Source organism: Argentina silus, assembly GCF_951799395.1.
Source record: "Argentina silus genome assembly, chromosome: 2".
In the NCBI taxonomy this organism is placed as follows: Eukaryota; Metazoa; Chordata; class Actinopteri; order Argentiniformes; family Argentinidae; genus Argentina; species Argentina silus.
Window position 1 is genome coordinate 24,256,908 of NC_139656.1, and position 26,566 is coordinate 24,283,473.

The 26,566-nt window shown below is 41.2% G+C and overlaps 2 protein-coding genes across 2 annotated transcripts; both read right to left on the reverse strand.

Annotated features, from left to right (window-relative positions):
* Positions 1–13,190: 13,190 nt before the first annotated feature.
* On the reverse strand, positions 13,191–15,578 carry LOC310801257 (protocadherin alpha-2-like; the record flags this gene model as incomplete). Its single annotated transcript, XM_083665252.1, has 1 exon — positions 13,191–15,578. One exon carries the CDS (start codon positions 15,576–15,578, stop codon positions 13,191–13,193), a length of 2,388 nt encoding a protein of 795 aa, XP_083521378.1.
* Positions 15,579–16,379: 801 nt separating this feature from the next.
* LOC310801258 (protocadherin alpha-13-like) lies at positions 16,380–24,304 on the reverse strand (the record flags this gene model as incomplete). The annotated part of the gene is made up of 4 exons (XM_083665253.1): positions 16,380–16,400; positions 16,759–18,579; positions 21,712–21,830; positions 23,851–24,304. The coding sequence occupies 4 exons, from the start codon at positions 24,302–24,304 to the stop codon at positions 16,380–16,382; spliced, it is 2,415 nt and encodes an 804-aa protein (XP_083521379.1).
* Positions 24,305–26,566: the final 2,262 nt, after the last annotated feature.

The following is a 26,566-nucleotide window of genomic DNA, read 5'->3' on the forward strand; positions in this document are numbered from 1 at the left end:
GGTCAGAATAGGGCGGGAGAATAACAGGACTGTTGTCATTCTGATCCAGGATAAAAACGTTCACAGTCACGTTGCTGCTTAGCCGAGGAACACCAGAGTCTGTGGCCTGAACTTGGAAATGGAATGTTTTCATTTCCTCATAATTGAACGACTGCATGCTGTATATTTCACCAGTTAAAGAGTTGATGTTTATCATTGAAGACAAGGGTAAACCATTCTTAATTTCCAGCAATGAATAGGTCGTTTGAGCATTTTCATTTATGTCTGAATCATGCGCAGTCACACTGGCAATATGATCTCCAACGGGACTATTTTCCTTTAAAAACACGTTTAAAATGAGTTCTGAAAAGTGAGGCGCGTTGTCATTCACATCAGAAACTTGAACGGTAATAACACTGGTGCTGGAGAGAGGTGGAGTCCCTTCATCTGTAGCGATGATGGTGACGTTATAAAGTGAAGTGAGCTCTCTGTCCAGTGGACCATCTACTAATAGAGAGTAGTAATTCTTATATGAAGACTGCAACTTGAAAGGAACCGAGGCAGCAATGTTACAGTGCACTATTCCATTTTTACCACCATCTTTATCAGTAACTGTGACTAAGGCAACAGCGGTGCCTGTTTTCACGTCCTCCCGAACAGTGTCAATGAGTGACGTCACTGATATTTCAGGAGCGTTATCATTCTCATCAACGACTTCAACTAAAACTTTGCAATGTGAAATCCTGGGCGGAAGACCCTTATCTTTAGCTTGGACTCTCAATTCAATCGCAGCATTTTCTTCATGGTCGATATGTCCCTTTACCTCAATCACACCTGTTTCAGGTACAATAGCGAATCCGTGTACTCCATTGTCAACTCCTTGTCCGACCATAGAATATATTACTTCACCATTTAGCCCTTCATCTAAATCAGTTGCAGAAAGGGCAATGACCTGTGTTCCAAGTGGGGCATTCTCTTTCACAGTAACTTTATAAAGAGGCTTGGTGAAAACGGGATTATTGTCATTAATGTCCATAACATTCACTGTGATCTGTAATGTCCCGGACCTAGTAGGCTGGCCTCCATCAACAGCAATTAGTATAAGCTTAATCACAGCCTGTTTCTCTCGGTCTAAAGGTTTCTGTAGCACCAACTCGGCAGAGACACTATGCTCTCCACCGCTCTGTACATCCAGAGAGAAGTGTTCATGTGGTCTCAGTTTGTAGGTTTTCAATGTGTTACTGCCCACATCCGAATCTTTGGCAACGGGCAGGAGGAATGTGTCTCCTACAATTGCATTCTCTGTAATATTCAGTGTAAACGTATTAACTGAGAACGTTGGCGCATTATCATTGATATCTAAGATATCTATCTCAATTCGATAAAGACTATGAGGGTTGTGTGCAAGAGCCTCTAGATTTAAGGCACATTTCTTACTTGTCACACATAGCTCCTCTCGGTCAATTCTCTCACTAACAAACAGAGCACCTGTTTTTAGATTTACCTCGAAATATTTCTTGTTGGATCCAGATACAATCTGAAACATACGGGACTCCAGTTCCTGAACATTGAGATGTAGATCCTTTGCTATATTCCCAATAACGGTTCCCTTGTTCACCTCCTCTGATACAGAATAAGCAATCTGACCGGAAGATAAATCCCATAAACAAAGAAGCAGCAAAATCCGAAACAAGATACATCCATGGAGGCCCATTGCTATCCACGGTTCACGTGAAATGTCCTGTGTTCACAAATATGAAATGATGAAAAGGCATATATTTCAGTAGGAAATGAGATCAATTCCCCTTATATCATTCCAAACCTTTCTTTACGAATTAAAGTAGGTATAGTGCTGACAAAACCCTGCCCGCAATGAATGCGTGTGACAGACATGGAAGGAGGAGTCCGTAGAAATTAAAAAACAGTTTAATAACCACGGTCTACAGCGACATCTTGTGCTTACTAGTGGGCATGATCATGTTCCGATGAGAAACAGAACCAATGCATCATTCCTAAAACCACCGAACCAGTTTGAATAACGCTAACCCAACTAATACAAAAACACAAGTAGCCTAGAATAAACATCTCAAAAGCCTAATGGGCTGTTTCAGACAAGGCGCTATTACAAAACATCAGTAGAATATTAATTTCTAAATCATTGGATGGGGGAAGATGTCTAAAGCATGACCTACAGTAAGAGACAAGTCTGAAGCTGTATATCTGAATACGGGGGGAAATCGAAAAGTCCCTGAAAAAGCAACAACTGGTTAGCTGTTTATGAAGAATGTTTGGGTTAAAAAACTAATAGATTCGAGAGAAATTAATCATGTTCGACGATATAGACAAAACTCAAACTGTTGCACTGTTGCTTTTGTAAGGAAGCACATCCTTACTTGCTTAATTCCCTCAGAGATTCGAAATGCACATGGTCGACTAACCTATTCTCCAAGCCAAGAGAAGGAGTAGGTGTATTGCCAGTAATTAACTGGTATTTCTATATATGATCTGATATAACTGCAGTGCAATCCAAAGGAGACCATAGATGTCTCGCGATATCGGTGTCCATAGTTGTGGTGCTGAACAGACGAACGAACGAACAAACGAATGAATTTGACACTCTATACTTTTTATATATAAAAAGTATAGAGTTCATATATATATGGACATTGATTTAGCAGATTAGCACTTTCGTTAAAAAAGGGCACACATGATAAGTGACGAATAAACTATGAATACGACTAGAAGTGAATGGCAGGGAGTGGAGTTTTAAAAGGAAATAAAGCCTGGTTATCAGTAGGCTAAAAAGCTTAAAAGAAAGTGGCACGAACGAACTCCAATAGTATAGGCTGATTTCCAAGCATGTTCTATTCGTTTGTAAACTTGTTATGGCTGATTGTCTTACCTTGTCAGTGTTGGGCAGAGTTCTCGTCCTATTAAAAGTGTCTCCTCCGTTAATACTGATCAGCTCCGCGTCAGCAGGTGGATACGGTGTAGGAAACACCACTACGTCACTCTTCATTGTGTCGGAGCTAAAACACACGTCATACTGCTGAGTAGATTTGGAGTAAGACCAGCTCCCGTCAGGGTGTGTGGTGATCATTGGGGCGCTGTACCTGCTGAAACTGCCGTCTGTCCTGTGGCATTTTACAGCTATCAAACTGATAAGACTCAGTAGAAAGATCACTGATACTGACACAATGGCGATGAGCAAATACAAATTTAAATCTGAAAAACTGTCCTCCTTCACAGGCAGTTGTCTGAAAGTTGTCTGCATGTCATCTGTACTTTCAACAACCACAACATCAATAGACACAGTCGCAGACAGGGAAGGTTCTCCATTATCAGACACCAGAATGACCAACGGGTGAGTTTTTAAGTCATTATCACTCATGCGTCTCTTAGTCCTTATTTCTCCGTTGCTGGTTCCAATTCTGAAGAGATTGGTCCCCTTCGGTTCAGAGATGTGATACGACAGCAGCGCATTATAACCAGAGTCGGCGTCTACAGCCCTGATCTTGGCCAAAAAATAGCCTGCTTCAGCAGAATATGGAATGTTCTCAGAATTAACGGAGCCGTGGTCAGAATACGGGGGGAGAATAACAGGACTGTTGTCATTCTCATCCAGGATAAAAACGTTCACAGTCACGTTGCTGCTTAGTGGAGAAACACCAGAGTCTGTGGCCTGAACTTGGAACTGGAATGTTTTCATTTCCTCATAGTTGAAAGACTGCATGCTGTATATTTCACCATTTAGAACATTTAGGTTAATAAATGTTGATAACTTTGGATCATTGTTTTTTGATAGTGTATACGTCACTCGAGAATTTTCATCGATATCAGGGTCATTCGCTGCTACGATGCCAACACGAATCCCCACTGGACTATTCTCCTTTAAATACACGTTAACTATGGCCTCTGGAAAGCGTGGAGCGTTGTCATTCACATCAGAGATGTGTACAGTAATCACACTGGTACTAGAGAGAGGCGGGGTCCCCTCGTCAGAAGCTCTAATGGTTACATTATAAAGAGAAAATCTCTCTCTGTCCAGAGGTCCGTCTACGACCAAGGAGTAATAGTTTTTATAGGACGACTGTATTTTAAAAGGAACTATTCCTACTATGTCGGATTTGATGAGCGCATTTTTCCCTCCATCTCTGTCTCGTATATTTATGGAAGCCACAACTGTTCCTTTCATAGCATCCTCCTTGACTGAGCCAGGAAGTGATGTTACTACAATCTCTGGCGCATTGTCATTTACATCAAGTATTTCAATCAGGACTTTACAATAGGCACTCCTTCGTGGATTGCCCTTGTCTTTTGCTTGTACGCGGATTTCAAAAGCAGGGTTCTCCTCGTGATCCAACTCCTCTTTTACTGTTATTTCACCGGATTGCTGATTGATTTCAAACACATTATGAGGGTCCCATTCTCCTTTGCCAGTGAATGAGAATTCAATCTCACCATTAAGCCCTTCGTCTAAGTCTGTTGCGTTTAAGGTGAGAATTGGATATCCCATTGCAACGTTTTCTGACACGCGCACTTTATACAGAGGTCTACTGAAAGTCGGAGTATTGTCATTGGCGTCGATCACGTTAATTACTATCTGTGATGTCCCGGATCTGGGAGATTTTCCTCCATCAACAGCAGTCAGTGTAAGTTTCATCACGGCCTGTTTCTCTCGGTCTAAAGCTTTATGTAGCACTAACTCAGCAGACACACTCTGCTCTCCACCGCTCTGCACATCCAGAGAGAAGTGTTCATTTGGGCTCAACTTGTAGATTTTCACCGAGTTACTGCCAACATCCGCATCACTGGCAAACGGTAATGGGAACCTGTCTCCCAGAAAAGACGATTCAGTCACATTGACAACATGAATGCGCTCTCTAAATGACGGTGCGTTGTCATTAATGTCTAAAATGTTCACTTCAATACGATGGATATGCATGGGATTGTTCAATATCGCCTCTACATCTAAATAACATTTTACTGAGTTAGGGCAGAGTGTCTCTCGGTCGATTCTCTCATTAACCGAAACAGCACCAGTCTTCTTGTCGACATCAAAATAATTCCTTTTTGACTCGCAGACGATATGAATATCTCTAGATTCCAGTTCCAGAACATTTAGATTAAGGTCTTTTGCAATATTCCCGACAAATGTTCCTTTATCCACCTCCTCTGACACCGAATACACGAACTGTCCCGAGCAAAATGCCATAGAACAAAGCAGAAAAACATACTGTATCCAAACACGTCTCCCATTGTCACCAGGGTCCATCTTTGCAGAAATAAGCGCTGATCACAAAACTGTAGATATTATACTGACAATATTGACACAATAGCTAGCTGCTGTGCTATCCCATGTGAGGAAACTCTATCACAGACAGACAATCATCGTTCTTCTCTCTTCGAAAAGCCCATTATCGATGGCGTTATAAAACATTCATGTTTATTCACCAGAGGAGGGGCTCAGGATTTTACTCACAGAAATAACTTTCATGGTCAACAGCGACATCCTGTGTATTATACATGTATAATCTTTTAAAATAGATTGACAAATATAGGCCAATTGTTTAGGAACTTTGCCACTGTGACCATTAACCAAACAATCGTGATCGGAAAAGGTATGTTATCATCTTGTATCACAACGCATTTTGAAACAAGAACAAATATCTGTCTACAAGACGTCAAAGACTATAACAATTCGGCAACTTGGCAAGGTTGTGCGTAATTACGCACGGGTATGGAAACCGTTGAAATGCATTTCTGTCCCCGGACGGTACAAAGGACGTCACTATTTCAAATAATCAATGGCAACAGTTAGTGTATATACATACCTTGTCTGTGCTTGGGAGAGTCTGCGTTCTTTTAAAAGTGTCCCCTCCGTTGATACTGATAAGCTCCGCATCAGCAGGTGGAAATGATGTCGGGAAAACCACTACGTCACTCTTCATTGTGTCAGAGCTAAAACACACGTCATACTGCTGAGTAGATTTGGAGTAAGACCAGCTCCCGTCAGGGTGTGTGGTGATCATTGGGGCGCTGTACCTGCTGAAACTGCCGTCTGTCCTGTGGCATTTTACAGCCATCATACTGATGAGACTCAGTAGAAATATCACTGATATAGATATAATGGCAATAAGCAGATAAAGGTTTAAATCTGAAAAAATATTCTCCTTTACAGGCAGCTGTCTGAAAGTTGTCTGCATGTCACCTGTACTTTCAACAACCACAACATCAATAGACACAGTCGCAGACAAGGACGGTTCTCCATTATCAGACACCAGAATGATCAACGGGTGAGTTTTTAAGTCATTGTCACTCATGCGTCTCTTTGTCCTTATTTCTCCGTTGCTGGTTCCAATTCTGAAGAGATTGGTCCCCTTCGGTTCAGTTATGTGATAAGACAGCAGTGCGTTATAACCAGAGTCGGCGTCTACAGCCCTGATCTTGGCCACAAAGTAGCCCGCTTCAGCAGAATAGGGAATGTTCTCAGAATTAATGGAGCCGTGGTCAGAATAGGGTGGGAGAATAACAGGACTGTTGTCATTCTCATCCAGGATAAAAACGTTCACAGACACATTGTTGCTTAGTGGAGGAACACCTGAGTCTGTGGCCTGAACTTGGAAATGGAATTGTTTCACCTCTTCATAGTTGAACGATTGCATGCTGTATATTTCCCCAGTTAAAGAGTTGATGTTTATCATTGAAGACAAGGGAAAAGCATGTTTAATTTCTACCAATGAATAGGTCGTTTGAGCATTTTCATTTGTGTCTGAATCATGCGCAGTGACACTGGCAAGACGATCTCCAATGGGACTATTCTCTTTTAAATACGCGTTAAAAACTGGTTCTGAAAAGTGAGGCGCGTTGTCATTCACATCAGAAACATGAACGGTAATAACACTGGTGCTGGAGAGAGGTGGAGTCCCTTCATCTGTAGCGATGATGGTGACGTTATAAAGTGAAGCGAGCTCTCTGTCCAATGGACCATCTACTAATAGAGAATAGTAATTCTTATATGAAGGTTGCAATCTGAAAGGAACCGAGGCAGCAATGTTACAATGCACGATTCCATTTTTACCACCATCTTTATCAGTAACTGTGACTAAGGCAACAGCGGCGCCTGTTTTCATGTCCTCCCGAACAGTGTCAATGAGTGACGTCACTGATATTTCAGGAGCGTTATCATTCTCATCAACGACTTCAACTAAAACTTTGCAATGTGTACTCTTGGGCGGAAGACCCTTATCTTTAGCTTGGACTCTCAATTCAATCGCAGCGTTTTCTTCATGGTCAATAAGTCCATTTACCTCAATCACCCCTGTCTCAGCAACGATAACGAATAACTGTGCTCCATTTTCAGATCCATGTCCGACAAGAGAATATTTTATTTCACTATTTACTCCTTCATCCAAATCAGTTGCAGAAAGGGAAATTACCTTTGTTCCCACAGGGGCATTCTCATTCACCTTAACTTTATAAAGAGGCTTGCTGAAAACGGGAACATTGTCATTAACATCAATCACATTCACAGTGATCTGCAACGTCCCGGTCCTGGGAGGTTTTCCTCCATCAACAGCAGTTAGTATAAGCTTAATTACAGCCTGTTTCTCTCGGTCTAAAGTTTTCTGTAACACCAACTCCGCAGACACACTCTGCTCTCCCCCGCTTTGTACATCCAAAGCGAAAAAGTCATTGGAGCTCAGCTTGTAGGTTTTCACAGAATTACTACTAGAATCCAGATCTTTTGAAATAGGCAAAATGAATGTCTCTCCAGTAATGGCATTCTCTGTTATATTCAATTTGACTCTACTCACTGAGAAATATGGTGCGTTATCATTGATATCTAAGATATCTATCTCAATTCGATAAAGACTATGAGGGTTGTGTGCAAGAGCCTCTAGATTTAAGGCACATTTCTTACTTGTCACACATAGCTCCTCTCGGTCAATTCTCTCACTCACAAACAGAGCACCTGTTTTTAGATTTACCTCGAAATATTTCTTGTTGGATCCAGATACAATCTGAAACATACGGGACTCCAGTTCCTGAACATTGAGATGTAGATCCTTTGCTATATTCCCAATAACGGTTCCCTTATTCACCTCCTCTGACACAGAATAAGCAATCTGACCGGAAGATAAATCCCATAAACAAAGAAGCAGCAAAATCCGAAACAAGATACATCCATGGGGGCCCATTGCTATCCACGGTTCACGTGAAACGTCCAGTGTTCACAAAATAGGAAATTATTTAAAAACATATGTTTCAGTAGGCAATGAGATATAGTCCCCGTATATCATTGCAAACGTTCCTTTCTGATTTCAAGTCGGTATATCACAGACAAAACCCTGCCCGCAATGGATGCCAGAGTCAGACAATGAAGGAGGAGTCCGTGAAAATGATGTTATAGTTTCATAACCACGGTCTACAGCGACACCTTGTGCTTACGAGTGGACATGATATCGACCATATAAGAAATTTAACCAATGAATCATTCTGAACACCACCGAACAAGTTTGAATAACGATAAGCCTACTACTACAACACAAGTAGAATACAAATCCGAATAGGTACATACAGATCCCTCATAAAATCAACGTTCTACATCGCATAACAATGTGATAGCTGTTCAATGTTTAGGTTTAGTAATCTGGTAAAGTAATTGCAAAATTATCAAATAATACCATGACAACGAAGCTGTCTCGGTCAAACATAGCATTTGCATTGGAAGCTCAATAAGAGACTAGTAAATACATATATTTTTGCTATTTTGAGCGTGATAAAATATGTGTATTTGATATTCGAGATATGTTTGCTGTTACAAGTAACGTAGCTAAGGTTGCAACTTGTTAATACAGCTGAAAAAGGATTTTTGAAAATAAATCTTCTAAGCTGCGCAGTATCTAACCCTGCCTCCGTTTCTAGAATGATCCGCTGGGATCAAGTTTGACAGCCACATGTCAACATTATGATGTCAGTGTTCCACCGCTGCGCGCTTGTTTTATGTATATGCAGTGATGTTCCACTTTACCAGCGTATAAATAATAGATTCGAGAGAAAGAAAATTATATTCGACAATATAGACACCGCTCGTTCTGTTGCACTGTTGCTTTGCTACACAAGCATGGAAACATCCTTGTTTAATTCCCTCCGATGACGAAATTGAACATGAACATAGCCGACAACCCGACTCTCCAAAATAATAGAAGAAGCATTTCCTGGTATTGCCAATTATTGCCAATTATGAGATGGAATTTACAATGTGATCTTTTTGTTTACTGCAGTGCAATCCAATGGAGACCACCGTTGTCTCGCGGTGTCGCTGTCCAGTGATAGGTGCTGAACAAGACGAAACGGATTTGATAAGGAGTCTTGACTTTCACCAAAGTCGTGCTAATCTACAAAGCCAGTCTACAAATAGTTTATTAATACACATACAAAGTGAGTGGTTTTGTTTTAGAGAGTGGTCGAAAATTGATTGGACGAACAAGATTCGAACCCAATGATAGGGAGTGGATGATTATTAAAAGAAAATACAGCCTATTTAACAGTAAAAGATTGAAAGAAAATGACACGAACGAACTCCAGTAGTACAGCCTGATTTCCAAAGCATATACTGTATATATATATAAATATATATATATATATATATATATATACACACACACATATATATATTCGTAAATAAACGTTTTATGGCTGCTTGTCTTACCTTGTCAATGTTGGGCAGAGTTCTCGTCCTATTAAAAGTGTCTCCTCCGTTAATACTGATGAGCTCCGCATCAGCAGGTGGAAATGATGTCGGGAAAACCACTACGTCACTCTTCATTGTGTCGGAGCTAAAACACACGTCATACTGCTGAGTAGATTTGGAGTAAGACCAGCTCCCGTCAGGGTGTGTGGTGATCATTGGGGCGCTGTACCTGCTGAAACTGCCGTCTGTCCTGTGGCATTTTACAGCTATCAAACTGATAAGACTCAGTAGAAATATCACAGATATTGAGATGATAGCAATAAGCAGATAAAGGTTTAAATCTGAAAACATATCCTCCTTCACAGGCAGTTGTCTAAAGGTTGTCTGCATGTCACCTGTACTTTCAACAACCACAACATCAATAGACACAGTCGCAGACAAGGACGGTTCTCCATTATCAGACACCAGAATGATCAACGGGTGAGTTTTTAAGTCATTGTCACTCATGCGTCTTTTAGTCCTTATTTCTCCGTTGCTGGTTCCAATTCTGAAGAGATTGGTCCCTTTCGGTTCAGTTATGTGATAAGACAGCAGCGCGTTATAACCAGAGTCGGCGTCTACAGCCCTAATCTTGGCCACAAAGTAGCCCGCTTCAGCAGAATAGGGAATGTTCTCAGAATTAACGGAGCCGTGGTCAGAATATGGCGGAAGAATAACAGGACTGTTGTCATTCTCATCCAGGATGAAAACGTTCACAGTCACGTTGCTGCTTAGTGGAGGAACGCCAGAGTCTGTGGCCTGAACTTGGAACTGTAACTGTTTCACCTCTTCATAGTTGAATGATTGTATGCTGTATATTTCCCCAGTTAAAGAGTTGATGTTTATCATTGCAGACAAGGGTAAACCGTTCTTAATTTCTAGGAGTGAATAAGACGTTTGAGCATTTTCATTTATGTCTGAATCATGCGCAGTCACACTGGCAATAAGATCTCCAACGGGACTATTCTCCTTTAAATGTACGTTAAAAACTGGTTCTGAAAAGTGAGGCGCGTTGTCATTCACATCAGAAACATGAACGGTAATAACACTGGTGCTGGAGAGAGGTGGAGTCCCTTCATCTGTAGCGATGATGGTGACGTTATAAAGTGAAGCGAGCTCTCTGTCCAGTGGACCATCTACTAACAGAGAGTAGTAATTATTATATGAAGGCTGCAACTTGAAAGGGACCGAGGCAGCAATGTTACAATGCACTATTCCATTTTTACCACCATCTTTATCAGTAACTGTGACTAAGGCAACAGCGGTGCCTGTTTTCATGTCCTCCCGAACAGTGTCAATGAGTGACGTCACTGATATTTCAGGAGCGTTATCATTCTCATCAACGACTTCAACTAAAACTTTGCAATGTGAAATCCTGGGCGGAAGACCCTTATCTTTAGCTTGGACTCTCAACTCAATCGCTGCATTTTCTTCATGATTAATAGGTCCATTTACCTCAATCACACCTGTCTCAGGGACAATAGCAAATACATTAGCTCCATTTTCAGCTCCTTGTCCGACTAGAGAATATCGTATTTCACTATTTACTCCTTCATCGAAATCCGTTGCAGAAAGGGCAATTATCTTTGTACCCACCGGGGCATTCTCATTCACCTTAACTTTGTAAAGAGGCTTGGTGAAAACGGGATTATTGTCATTAACATCAATCACATTTACAGTGATCTGCAACGTCCCAGTCCTGGGAGGTTTTCCTCCATCAACAGCAGTCAGTATAAGATCAATCACAGCCTGTTTCTCTCGGTCTAAAGATTTCTGTAGCACCAACTCAGCAGACACACTCTGATCTCCACCACTCTGAACTTCGAGAGAGAAGTGTTCATTTGGGCTCAGCTTGTACGTTTTTATAGAGTTACTGCCAGAATCCAGATCCTTTGAAATAGGCAAGTAGAATGTTTCTCCTGCAATGGCATGCTCTGTTATATTCAGTGTAAGTGTTTTCACTGAGAAAGATGGCGAGTTGTCATTGATGTCTAATATATTTATTTCGATTCTATAAAGACTATGAGGGTTGTGTGCAAGAGCCTCTAAATTTAAGGAACATTTCTTGCTTGTCACACATAGCTCCTCCCGGTCAATTCTCTCACTCACAAACAGAGCACCTGTTTTAAGATTTACCTCGAAATATTTCTTGTTGGATCCAGTCACAATCTGAAACATACGGGACTCCAGTTCCTGAACATTGAGATGTAGATCCTTTGCTATATTCCCAATAACGGTTCCCTTGATCACTTCCTCTGACACAGAATAAGCAATCTGACTGGAAGATAAATCCCATAAACAAAGCAGCAGCAAAATCCGAAACAAAATACATCCATGGAGGCCCATTGCTGTCCACGGTTCACATGAAGCGTCCAGTGTTCAACAAAGAAGAAATTAAAAAAGGCATATATTTCAGGAGGCAATGAGATAAATTCTCCTTATATCGTTCAAAACGTTTCCTTACGAATGAAAGTAGGTATAGTGCTGACAAAACCCTGCCCGCAATGGATGCCTGTGACAGACATGGAAGGAGGAGTCCGTTGAAATATAATAAAAACTGTTTCATAACCACGGTCTACAGCGACATCTTGCGCTTACTAGTGGGCATGATAATTATTCCGATGAAAAACAACCAATGCATCCTTCCTAAAACCACCGAACCAGATTGAATAAACTAAGCCACCAAATATAAGAACACAAGTAGCCTAGCATACAAATGTCAAAAGCCTAATGGGCTGTTTCAGACAAGGGGCTATTACAAAACATCAGTAGAATATTAATTTCTAAATCATTGGGATGGTGGAAAATGTCTAAAGCATGACCTACAGTAAGAGACAAGCCTGAAGCTGTATATCTGAATACGGGCGAAAATCGAAAAGTCCCTGAAAAAGCAACAACTGGGTAGCTGTTTATGAATAATGTTTGGGTTAAAAAACTAATAGATTCCAGAGAAATTAATCATATTCGACGAAAGAGACAAAACTAAAACTGTTGCACTGTTGCTTTTGTAAGCAAGCACATCCTTACTTGCTTAATTCCCTCAGACATTCGAAATGGACATGGGCGACTAACCTATTCTCCAAGACAAGAGAAGGAGTAAGTGTATTGCCAGTAATTAACTGGTATTTCTAGTATATGATCTGATATTACTGCAGTGCAATCCAAAGGAGACCACAGTTGTGTCGTGATATCGGTGTCCATAGTTGTGGTGCTGAACAGACGAAACGGATTTGATAATATATACTTTTTTTCTTTTTTATATTTGGACATTGACATTGCAGGTTAGCACATGGGTTAAATAAGTGACATAATAAGTGACGAATAAACTACGAATAGCATTAGCAGTGAATGACAGGGAGAGGACTTTAGAAAGGAAATAAAGCCTGGTTATCAGTAAAAGCTTAAAAGAAAGTGACATGAACGAACTCCAGTAGTAAAGGCTGATTTCCCAAAAATGTCTATTCGTTAATACACTTTAAATGGCAGCTTGTCTTACCTTGTCAGTGTTGGGCAGAGTTATCGTCCTATTTAAAGTGTCTCCTCCGTTAATACTGATCAGCTCCGCATCAGCTGGAGGAAATGATGTCGGGAAAACCACTACGTCACTCTTCATTGTGTCGGAGCTAAAACACACGTCATACTGCTGAGTAGATTTGGAGTAAGACCAGCTCCCGTCAGGGTGTGTGGTGATCATTGGGGCGCTGTACCTGCTGAAACTGCCGTCTGTCCTGTGGCATTTTACAGCTATCAAACTGATAAGACTCAGTAGAAATATCACAGATATTGAGATGATAGCAATAAGCAGATAAAGGTTTAAATCTGAAAACATATCCTCCTTCACAGGCAGTTGTCTAAAGGTTGTCTGCATGTCACCTGTACTTTCAACAACCACAACATCAATAGACACAGTCGCAGACAGGGACGATTCTCCATTGTCAGACACCAGAATAACCAACGGGTGAGTTTTTAAGTCATTGTCACTCATGCGTCTCTTAGTCCTTATTTCTCCGTTGCTGGTTCCAATTCTGAAGAGATTGGTCCCCTTCGGTTCAGAGATGTGATAAGACAGCAGCGCATTATAACCAGAGTCGGCGTCTACAGCCCTGATCTTGGCCACAAAGTAGCCCGCTTCAGAAGAATAGGGAATGTTCTCAGAATTAACGGAGCCGTGGTCAGAATAGGGCGGGAGAATAACAGGACTGTTGTCATTCTCATCCAGGATAAAAACGTTCACAGTCACGTTGCTGGTTAGTGGAGGAACGCCAGAGTCTGTGGCCTGAACTTGGAACTGTAACTGTTTCACCTCTTCATAGTTGAATGATTGTATGCTGTATATTTCCCCAGTTAAAGAGTTGATGTTTATCATTGCAGACAAGGGTAAACCGTTCTTAATTTCTAGGAGTGAATAAGACGTTTGAGCATTTTCATTTATGTCTGAATCATGCGCAGTCACACTGGCAATACGATCTCCGACGGGACTATTCTCCTTTAAATACTCATTAAAAACTGGTTCTGAAAAGTGAGGCGCGTTGTCATTCACATCAGAAACATGAACGGTAACAACACTGGTGCTGGAGAGAGGTGGAGTCCCTTCATCTGTAGCGATGATGGTGACGTTATAAAGTGAAACGAGCTCTCTGTCCAGTGGACCATCTACTAATAGAGAGTAGTAATTCTTATATGAAGGCTGCAACTTGAAAGGAACCGAGGCAGCAATGTTACACTGCACTATTCCATTTTTACCACCATCTTTATCAGTAACTGTGACTAAGGCAACAGCGGTGCCTGTTTTCACGTCCTCCCGAACAGTGTCAATGAGTGACGTCACTGATATTTCAGGAGCGTTATCATTCTCATCAACGACTTCAACTAAAACTTTGCACAATGTACTCTTTGGTGGATGGCCGTTGTCTTTTGCACGTACTCTCAATTCAATCGCAGCATTTTCTTCATGGTCAATAAGTCCCTTTACCTCAATCAAACCTGTTTCAGGAACGATAGCGAAAACATGAGCTCCATTTTCAGCTCCATGTCCAACCAAAGAATATGTTATTTCCCCATTTATTCCTTCATCCAAATCCGTTGCAGAAAGAGCAATTACCTTTGTACCCACCAGGGCATTCTCCTTCACTTTAACTTTATAAAGAGGCTTGCTGAAAACGGGGTTATTGTCATTAATGTCCATAACATTCACTGTTATTTGTAAAGTCCCGGACCGAATAGGTTTTCCTCCATCAACAGCAGTTAATATAAGATTCATAACAGCCTGTTTCTCTCGGTCTAAAGCTTTCTGAAGCACTAACTCCGCAGACACACTCTGCTCTCCATTGACTTGTACGTCCAGAGAGAAGTATTCATTTGGGCTTAGCTTGTAGGTTTTCACAGAATTACTGCCAGAATCAAGATCCTTTGAAAGAGGCAAATAGAATGTCTCCCCTACAATGGCAATCTCTGTAATATTCAATGTGAGTGTACTCACTGAGAATGATGGCGAGTTGTCATTGATGTCTAAGATATCTATCTCAATTCGATAAAGACTATGAGGGTTGTGTGCAAGAGCCTCTAGATTTAAGGAACATTTCTTGCTTGTCACACATAGCTCCTCTCGGTCAATTCTCTCACTCACAAACAGTGCACCTGTTTTTAGATTTACCTCGAAATATTTCTTGTTGGATCCAGATACAATCTGAAACATACGGGACTCCAGTTCCTGAACATTGAGATGTAGATCCCTTGCTATATTCCCAACAACGGTTCCCTTGTTCACCTCCTCTGATACAGAATAAGCAATCTGACCGCAAGATAAATCCCATAAACAAAGAAGCAGCAAAATCCGACACAACATACATCCATTGAGGCCCATTGCTGTCCACGGTTCACATAAAAAGTCCAGTGTTCAACAAAGAAGAAAATAAAAAAAGGCTTATTTTTCCGCAGGCAGTGAGATCAATTCCCCTTATAGCATTCGAAACGTTTCTTTACGAATTAAAGTAGGTACAGTGCTGACAAAACCCTGCCCGCAATGGATGCCTGTGACAGACATGGAAGGAGGAGTCCGTAGATATAAAAAATAAAAAACTGTTTCATAACCACGGTCTACAGCGACATCATGTGCTTACTAGTGGGCATGATAATGTTCCGATGAAAAACAGAACCAATGCATCCTTCCTAAAACCACCGAACCAGATTGAATAAACTAAGCCAACGAATATAAGAACACAAGTAGCCTACCATACAAATGTCAAAAGCCTAGGGGACGGTTTCAGACAAGGGGCTATTACAAAACATCAGTAGATTATGAATTTCGAAATCATTGGGATGGTGGAAAATGTCTAAAGCATGACCTACAGTAAGAGACAAGTCTGTAGCTGAATATCTGAATACGGGCGAAAATCGCTCGGCATATGCACAAAAGTCCCTGAAAAAGCAACAATGTGGTAGCTGTTTATGAATAATGTTTGGGTTAAAAAACGAATAGATTCGAGAGAAATTAATCATATTCGACGAAAGAGACAAAACTAAAACTGTTGCACTGTTGCTTTTGTAAGCAAGCACATCCTTACTTGCTTAATTCCCTCAGACATTCGAAATGGACATGGGCGACTAACCTATTCTCCAAGCCAAGAGAAGGAGTAAGTGTATTGCCAGTAATTAACTGGTATTTCTAATATACGATCTGATATAACTGCAGTGCAATCCAAAGGAGACCACAGTTATGTCGCGATATCGGTGTCCATAATTGTGGTGCTGAACAGACGAAACGGATTTGATTATATACTTTTTTTCTTTTTTATATGTGGACATTGCAATTGACAATTGACATTGCAGATTAGCACATGGGTTAAATAAGTGACATAATAAGTGACGAATAAACGACGAATAACATTAGCAGTGAATGACAGGGAGTGGACGTTAAAAAGGAAATAAAGCCTGGTAATCAGTAAAAGCTTAAAAGAAAGTGACACGAAAGAACTCCAATAGTAAAGGTTGATTTCCCAAAAATGTCTATTCGTTAATACACTTTAAATAGCTGCTTGTCTTACCTTGTCAGTGTTGGGCAGAGTTCTCGTCCTATTAAAAGTGTCTCCTCCGTTAATACTGATCAGCTCTGCATCAGCAGGTGGAAATGATGTCGGGAAAACCACTACGTCACTCTTCATTGTGTCGGAGCTAAAACACACGTCATACTGCTGAGTAGATTTGGAGTAAGACCAGCTCCCGTCAGGGTGTGTGGTGATCATTGGGGCGCTGTACCTGCTGAAACTGCCGTCTGTCCTGTGGCATTTTACAGCTATCAAACTGATAAGACTCAGTAGAAATATCACAGATATTGAGATGATAGCAATAAGCAGATAAAGGTTTAAATCTGAAAACATATCCTCCTTCACAGGCAGTTGTCTAAAGGTTGTCTGCATGTCACCTGTACTTTCAACAACCACAACATCAATAGACACAGTCGCAGACAGGGACGATTCTCCATTATCCGACACCAGAATGATCAACGGGTGAGTTTTTAAATCATTGTCACTCATGCGTCTTTTAGTCCTTATTTCTCCGCTGCTGGTTCCAATTCTGAATAGATTGGTCCCCTTCGGTTCAGTTATGTGATAAGACAACAGTGCGTTATAACCAGAATCGGCGTCTACAGCCCTGATCTTGGCCACAAAGTAGCCCGCTTCAGCAGAATAGGGAATGTTCTCAGAATTAACGGAGCCGTGGTCAGAATAGGGCGGGAGAATAACAGGACTGTTGTCATTCTCATCCAGGATAAAAACGTTCACAGTCACGTTGTTGCTTAGTGGAGGAACACCTGAGTCTGTGGCCTGAACTTGGAACTGTAACTGTTTCACCTCTTCATAGTTGAATGATTGTATGCTGTATATTTCCCCAGTTAAAGAGTTGATGTTTACCATTGCAGACAAGGTTAAACCATTCTTAATTTCTAGGAGTGAATAAGACGTTTGAGCATTTTCATTTATGTCTGAATCATGTGCAGTCACACTGGCAATACGATCTCCGACGGGACTATTCTCCTTTAAATACGCATTAAAAACTGGTTCTGAAAAGTGAGGCGCGTTGTCATTTACATCAGAAACATGAACGGTAATAACACTGGTGCTGGAGAGAGGTGGAGTCCCTTCATCTGTAGCGATGATGGTGACGTTATAAAGTGAAGTGAGCTCTCTGTCCAGTGGACCATCTACTAATAGAGAGTAGTAATTCTTATATGAAGGCTGCAACTTGAAAGGAACCGAGGCAGCAATGTTACACTGCACTATTCCATTTTTACCTCCGTCTTTATCAGTAACTGTGACTAAGGCAACAGCGGTGCCTGTTTTCACGTCCTCCCGAACAGTGTCAATGAGTGACGTCACTGATATTTCAGGAGCGTTATCATTCTCATCAACGACTTCAACTAAAACTTTGCAATGTGTACTCCTGGGCGGAAGACCCTTATCTTTAGCTTGGACTCTCAATTCAATCGCAGCATTTTCTTCATGGTCGATATGTCCCTTTACCTCAATCACACCTGTTTCAGGTACAATAGCGAATCCGTGAACTCCATTTTCAGCTCCTTGTCCGACCATAGAATATGTTATTTCACCATTTACTCCTTCATCCAAATCCGTTGCAGAAAGGGAAATTACCTTTGTACCCACCAGGGCATTCTCCATCACTTTAACTTTATAAAGAATCTTGGTGAAAACTGGATTATTGTCATTAATGTCCATAACATTTACTGTGATCTGTAAAGTTCCGGACCTAGTAGGCTTGCCTCCATCAACAGCAGTTAGTATAAGCTTAATCACAGACTGTTTCTCTCGGTCTAAAGGTTTCTGTAGCACCAACTCAGCAGACACACTCTGCTCTCCGCCGCTCTGTACATCCAAAGAGAAGTATTCATTCGTGCTCAGTTTGTAGGTTTTCACTGTGTTACTGCCCACATCCGGATCTTTGGCAACGGGCAGGAGGAATTTGTCTCCTACAATGGCTACAATCTCTGTAATATTTAGTGTTAACGTATTAACTGAGAAAGCTGGCGCATTGTCATTGATATCCAAGATGTCTATCTCAATTCTATAAAGACTATGAGGGTTGTTTGCTAGGGCCTCCACATTTAACGCACATCTTTTGCTTGTCACACATAGCTCCTCTCGGTCAATTCTCTCACTCACAAAAAGATTACCTGTTTTGCGGTTCACTTCAAAATACTTCTTATTTGATCCGGATACTATCTGAAACATACGGGATTCCAGTTCTTGAACATTGAGGTGTAGATCCTTTGCTATATTCCCAACAACGGTTCCCTTATTCGCCTCCTCTGAGACAGAATAAGATACCTGACCGAAAGATGAATCCAATAAACAAAGAAGAGTCAGAATAAAGACCCATCCGTGGTCGGGGAGGCCCATTGCGATCCACGGCTTAATTCTCTCTACCACACATCGATGATTGTATTCTTAAATAATTGTTATCAATGATCTAATTTCAAATTATTCAAAGCCAAAAATGCAGTGACGAGGCTGCCGTGATTAAATACGGACTGGGTGCGGGATATAGCCGAGTAACTGGGAGGGGGCCCGGTTTAAGAGACGAGATTATTTTTACTCATGGTCTGCAGCGACACCGTGTGCTTCTGCTTTTTATCTGAAACAGGGACGTGCGTTTTTAACAAAGTAGCCTACACGGCATAGTCGGTAGACTGTTTGCTAGAACTTGAAACTTGCAATGCATCTAGGCTGCCTATTTAGCAAAGAAAAAAACCCAGCACGAAAGCAAAATATTACAATCAGTCTTGCAAATTAATCTAAATATGTTATAAACATTCACGAACTGTGTATGAACCAATGTTACCTGGAACCGTAGAATACTGGAGCCGCAACTAAAACTTCAAAGAGAACAAAGCCACCTCCTCGTGTCACTGTCCACCCCGGTATTGCTGAAATCCTACATTGTGTGCTGTTCTCGAAAAACTAACTTAATCTACTCAACAGCAAAATATATTGTTACCTGTCCACCAGAAGTGTCCTGATGTCCTGAAGAAATAACAATGGATTCCTCATCCTGAATACAAGTTAAGATGAAATGTTGATGTTCATATTCAGCTCTGTTATACTGTCCACAAACAATTGATCACTCGAGGAAAAATAAGAATGATTGAATTGAAGGTGCCTTACCTTATCAGTTTTAGGAATCGTTCTTGACCTATTAAAAGTGTCCCCTCCGTTAATACTGATCAGCTCTGCATCAGCAGGTGGAAATGATGTTGGGAAAACTACTACATCACTCTTCATTGTGTCGGAGCTAAAACACACGTCATACTGCTGAGTAGATTTGGAGTAAGACCAGCTCCCGTCAGGGTGTGTGGTGATCATTGGGGCGCTGTACCTGCTGAAACTGCCGTCTGTCCTGTGGCACTTTACAGCGATCAAACTGATAAGACTCAGTAGAAAGATCACTGATACTGATGCAATGGCAATGAGCAGATAGAGGTTTAAATCTGAAAAACTCTCCTCCTTTACAGCCTGTCTGAAAGTTGTCTGCATGTCACCTGTACTTTCAACAACCACAACATCTATCGACACAGTCGCAGACAGGGAAGGTTCTCCATTGTCAGACACCAGAATGACCAACGGGTGAGTTTTTAAGTCATTATCACTCATGCGTCTCTTTGTCCTTATTTCTCCATTGCTGGTTCCAATTCTGAAGAGATTGGTCCCCTTCGGTTCAGAGATGTGATAAGACAGCAGCGCGTTATAACCAGAGTCGGCGTCTACAGCCCTGATCTTGGCCACAAAGTACCCCGCTTCAGCAGAATAGGGAATGTTATCAGAATTAACGGCGCCATGGTCAGAATAGGGTGGGAGAATAACAGGACTGTTGTCATTTTCATCTAGGATAAAAACGTTCACAGTCACGATGCTGCTTAGTGGAGGAACGCCAGAGTCTGTGGCCTGAACGTCAAATGTTAAAGTCTTCACTTCTTCGTAATTAAAAGACTGCATACTGTATATTTCACCTGTTATTGAGTTTATATTCATCATGGTGGATAAAGGTACAGCATAATGATTGCCCTCTGATAATGAATATGCTATCTCTGCATTTTTGTTCATATCAGGATCTTGTGCAGTCACTGTCGCCATTAAATCTCCCACTGGACTATTCTCCTTTAGATATACATTGACCACAAGTTCTGGAAAGTGTGGAACATTGTCATTAACATCAGAAATGTGTACAGTAATGATACTGGTACTGCTGAGAGGTGGGGTCCCTTCATCTGTTGCAATGATTGTTACATTGTATTGAGAAGCAATCTCTCTGTCCAGGGGCCCATCTGTTACTAAAGAGTAGTAATTCTTATAGGAGGACTGAAGCTTGAAAGGACCTTTTCCGTGAGCCTCACCATGAGCGATTCCGTTTTTACCTCCATCTTTATCAGAAATCATTATCAAAGCAACAGCTGTTCCGGTTTTGGCTTCCTCACTCACCATGTCCATAAGTGACGTCACCGATATAGCAGGTCCATTGTCATTCGCATCTAAAACTTCAACTAAAACTTTGCATTGCCCGCTGCGAGGAGGGAGACCATTGTCCCTGGCGTGGATCCTCATCTCAAATGCAGAGTTATCCTCATAGTCAATATTACCTTTCACAGTAATTTCACCAGTCTCAGGATTAATAACAAACATGTCCATCGCGTTCGTATTTCCATGCTCAGACAGCGAGTATACAACATGACCGTTCATCCCTTCATCTGAATCAGTTGCATTCATTGTGAGCACATGAGTCCCAAATGCAACGTTTTCATATATGCGAACTTTATAAAGAGGTTTGGTAAAAATAGGCGTATTGTCATTAACATCCATAACATTCACCACTATTTGTAGCGTCCCAGATCTGGGAGGTTTTCCTCCATCAACAGCAGTCAGTGTGAGCTTTATTACAGTCTGTTTCTCTCGGTCTAAAGCTTTCTGAAGCACTAACTCCGCAGACACACTCTGCTCTCCATCGCTCTGCACATCCAAAGAAAAGTGTTCGTTTGGGCTCAGCTTGTAGGTTTTCACTGAGTTGCTACCAACATCCGCATCCTCAGCAGCAGGCAAAGCGAATCTGTCTCCAGAGAGCACATTTTCAGTAATATTCAAGGATAGAGTTTCAACTTGGAAAGATGGTGCGTTATCATTAATGTCCTGAACATTTATCTCTATTCGGTAAAGATTGAGAGGATTGTGAGCTATGGCCTCTAGGTTTAGAGAACATCGTTTACTCTTCAAACATAGCTCCTCTCGGTCGATTCTTTCATTCACGAATAGTATGCCAGTTTTCAGATTTACCTCAAAATATTTCTTGCTTGATTCGGATACAATTTGAAAAAGACGGGACTCCAGTTCATGCACATTCAGATTAAGATCCTTTGCTAAATTCCCAAAAGCGGTTCCCTTGTTCACCTCCTCTGACACAGAATAGGCAATCTGTGCAGATGATAAATCCCACAAACAAAAAAGCAGAAATATCCGCAAGATACATCCAGGGAGGCCCATTGCTATGCACGGATCATGTAATACGTCCAATGTTCACCGAGGATAAATTCACGAAAAAACATATATTTAGGCAATGAGATAAAGTCCCCTCACCAAATATCAAACGTTCCTTAACGAATTAAAGTAGGTATAGCACTGACAAAACCTTGGCCGCAATGGATGCCCGTGCTACAAGAAAGGAGGAGTCCTCAAAAAATAAATCACAGTTTCATGACCACGGTCTACAGCGACAGCTTGTGCTTACTAGTGTACATGACATTCACCCAATGTGAAAAATAACCAACACATTATTCCGAAACACGATGCAAACCAATTTGAATAACGGTAAGTCTAAGGGTCTACCACAAAACAAGTAGCATACAACTCCTAAGAGGCTACGAGCCTTTTTCAGACATAGGGTCCATTACAAAATATGATATGAATAAGCCTCCAAAAACCTTGGGCAGAGGGGATAAAATCTAACGAATGGCAAGAGACAAACTATTGCCATATACGTCTCTGAACGTTGGAAGTCCGTTGGAAAATGCACACACATCCCTGAAAAGACGATAGTTTTTAGACCCCATCTTCAGCCTAACAATGTGGTAGCTGCTTAAGAAGAATGTTTGGTTTAAATACCAAATAGATTCGAGAGAGAGTGAGTCATATTCGAATGTTTATGAAACACATAGGCCTACTGTTGCTTTCGTAAGCCAGCATATTAATATCCCTTTGGTCAAATTCCTTATTTCCCCTTGGAGAAGAAGGAAATTGGAAATTGACATGATAATAGCCTATACTGTCCATTCCAAGGACATTCTGTTAATTTCCTGGTATTGCCAGTTATGAACTGATCTTCCATTTATTGCCAGTGGTCTTTCCAATATGATCTGAGTTTAACAGTGCAATCCAATAGAGACCACAGTGTCGCTGTCCACTGTTGAGGTGCTGAACATAGACGAAACAAATTTGATAGGAGGATGCTCGACATGTGTTTTTAACTCAAGTGCTATCATCTACAAAGTCAGAGTGTGCAAAAAGTTTATGAAAAAAGCACAATCACAAAGTGAGTTTTAAATTGATTGTACGAATAAGACTATAATGACAGCGAGTGGATTGATTAGTACAAGTTATCAGTAAAAGCTTTAAAGAAAGTGGCACAAAGAACTCCCATATAGCATAGGATGATTTCCAAGCATACATTTGTTAGTAAACTTGTTATGGCTACTTTTCTTACCTTGTCAGTGTTGGGAAGAGTTCTCGTCCTATTAAAAGTGTCTCCTCCGTTAATACTGATCAGCTCCGCATCAGCAGGTGGAAATGATGTCGGGAAAACCACTACGTCACTCTTCATTGTGTCGGAGCTAAAACACACGTCATACTGCTGAGTAGATTTGGAGTAAGACCAGCTCCCGTCAGGGTGTGTGGTGATCATTGGGGCGCTGTACCTGCTGAAACTGCCGTCTGTCCTGTGGCATTTTACAGCGATCAAACTGATAAGACTCAGTAGAAATATCACAGATATTGAGATGATAGCAATAAGCAGATAAAGGTTTAAATCTGAAAACATATCCTCCTTCACAGGCAGTTGTCTAAAGGTTGTCTGCATGTCACCTGTACTTTCAACAACCACAACATCAATAGACACAGTCGCAGACAGGGAAGGTTCTCCATTGTCAGACACCAGAATGGCCAACGGGTGAGTTTTTAAGTCATTGTCACTCATGCGTCTCTTAGTCCTTATTTCTCCATTGCTGGTTCCAATTCTGAAGAGATTGGTTCCCTTCGGTTCAGTTATGTGATAAGACAGCAGCGCGTTATAACCCGAGTCGGCGTCTACAGCCCTGATCTTGGCCACAAAGTAGCCCGCTTCAGCAGAATATGGAATGTTCTCAGAATTAACGGAGCCGTGGTCAGAATACGGCGGGAGAATAACAGGACTGTTGTCATTCTCATCCAGGATAAAAACGTTCACAGTCACGTTGCTGGTTAGTGGAGGAACACCAGAGTCTGTGGCCTGAACTCGGAACTTGAATTGTTTCACCTCCTCATAGTTGAATGATTGCATGCTGTATATTTCCCCAGTTAAAGAGTTTATGTTTATCATTGCAGACAAGGGTAAACCATTCTTCATTACTAGCAATGAATAGGTCGTTTGAGCATTTTCATTTATGTCTGAATCATGCGCAGTCACACTGGCAAGACGATCTCCAACGGGACTATTCTCTTTTAAATACGCGTTAAAAACTGTTTCTGAAAAGTGAGGCGCGTTGTCATTCACATCAGAAACTTGAACGGTAATAACACTGGTGCTGGAGAGAGGTGGAGTCCCTTCATCTGTAGCGATGATGGTGACGTTATAAAGTGAAACGAGCTCTCTGTCCAGTGGACCATCTACTAATAGAGAGTAGTAATTCTTATATGAAGGCTGCAACTTGAAAGGAACCGAGGCAGCAATGTTACATTGCACTATTCCATTTTTACCACCATCTTTATCAGTAACTGTGACTAAGGCAACAGCGGTGCCTGTTTTCACGTCCTCCCGAACAGTGTCAATGAGTGACGTCACTGATATTTCAGGAGCGTTATCATTCTCGTCAACGACTTCAACTAAAACTTTACAAAGTGCACTCTTTGGTTGATGACCGTTGTCTTTTGCCCGGACTCTCAATTCAATCGCTGCATTTTCTTCATGATCAATAAGTCCATTTACCTCAATTACACCTGTCTCAGGGACAATAACAAATACATTAGCTCCATTTTCAGCTCCTCGTCCGACAAGAGAATATCGTATTTCACTATTTACCCCCTCATCGAAATCCGTTGCAGAAAGAGCAATTACCTTTGTACCCAACGGGGCATTCTCATTCACCTTAACTTTATAAAGAGGCTTGCTGAAAACGGGAATATTGTCATTAACATCAATCACATTTACGGTGATCTGCAACGACCCAGTCATGGGAGGTTTTCCTCCATCAACAGCAGTTAGTATAAGATCAATCACAGCCTGTTTCTCTCGGTCTAAAGATTTCTGTAGCACCAACTCAGCAGACACACTCTGATCTCCACCACTCTGTACTTCGAGAGAGAAGTGTTCATTTGGGCTCAGCTTGTACGTGTTCACAGAGTTACTGCCAGAATCCAGATCCTTTGAAATGGGCAAATAGAATGTCTCTCCTGCAATGGCATTCTCTGTTATATTCAATGTAAGTGTTTTCTCTGAGAATGATGGCGAGTTGTCATTGATGTCTAATATATTTATTTCAATTCTATAAAGACTATGAGGGTTGTGTGCAAGAGCCTCTAGATTTAAGGAACATTTCTTGCTTGTCACACATAGCTCCTCTCGGTCAATTCTCTCACTCACAAACAGAGCACCTGTTTTTAGATTTACCTCGAAATATTTCTTGTTGGATCCAGATACAATTTGAAACATACGGGACTCCAGTTCCTGAACATTGAGATGTAGATCCTTTGCTATATTCCCAACAACGGTTCCCTTGTTCACCTCCTCTGACACAGAATAAGCAATCTGACCGGAAGATAAATGCCATAAACAAAGAAGCAGCAAAATCCGAAACAAAATACATCCATGGAGGCCCATTGCTATCCACGGTTCATGTGAAACGTCCAATGTTAACAAAGATGAAATGATGAAAAAACATATGCTGTATTTCAGCAGGCGATGAGATCAACTTCCCTTACACCATTACAGACGTTCCTTACGGAATGTTTAGTCGGTATAGCACTGACAAAACCCTACGCGCAATGGATGCCAGCGCAAGACAATGAAGGAGGAGTCCGTGAAAAATATATTGTATTTTCGTAACCGCGGTCTACAGCGACATCTTGTGCTTACTAGTGGACATGATATTGACCCAAATGAGAAACAGAACCAAAGCATCATTTCTAACACCACCGAAAGCTTATGCACATAAACATCCCTAGAAAAATCCAACGTTCTACATGGCATAACAATGTGATGTGCTGTTTAAGAAGATGATTCGGTTTGATTTAGCACCTTCGTCTCATGGCTACAACCACATCACAACCATGATAATAAAAAAAAGTAATAACATATGGCCTCAAAAGAAAGTAAATCATATTCTATAATATAGACAAAACTCGTAGTGTTGCTTTCATAAGCAATCCTTACCTGATTAATTCCCTCCGATGAGGAAATTGGAGATTAACATGGTTGAGAAGACTATCCTCAAATAATAGAAGGAGTAAGTGCATTTCCTGGTATTGCCAGTTATGAGCTGGTCATTACAATAAGTGATCTGAGCTTAACCGTAACCCTAACCCTGACCCTAAATCTGTTTTAAAG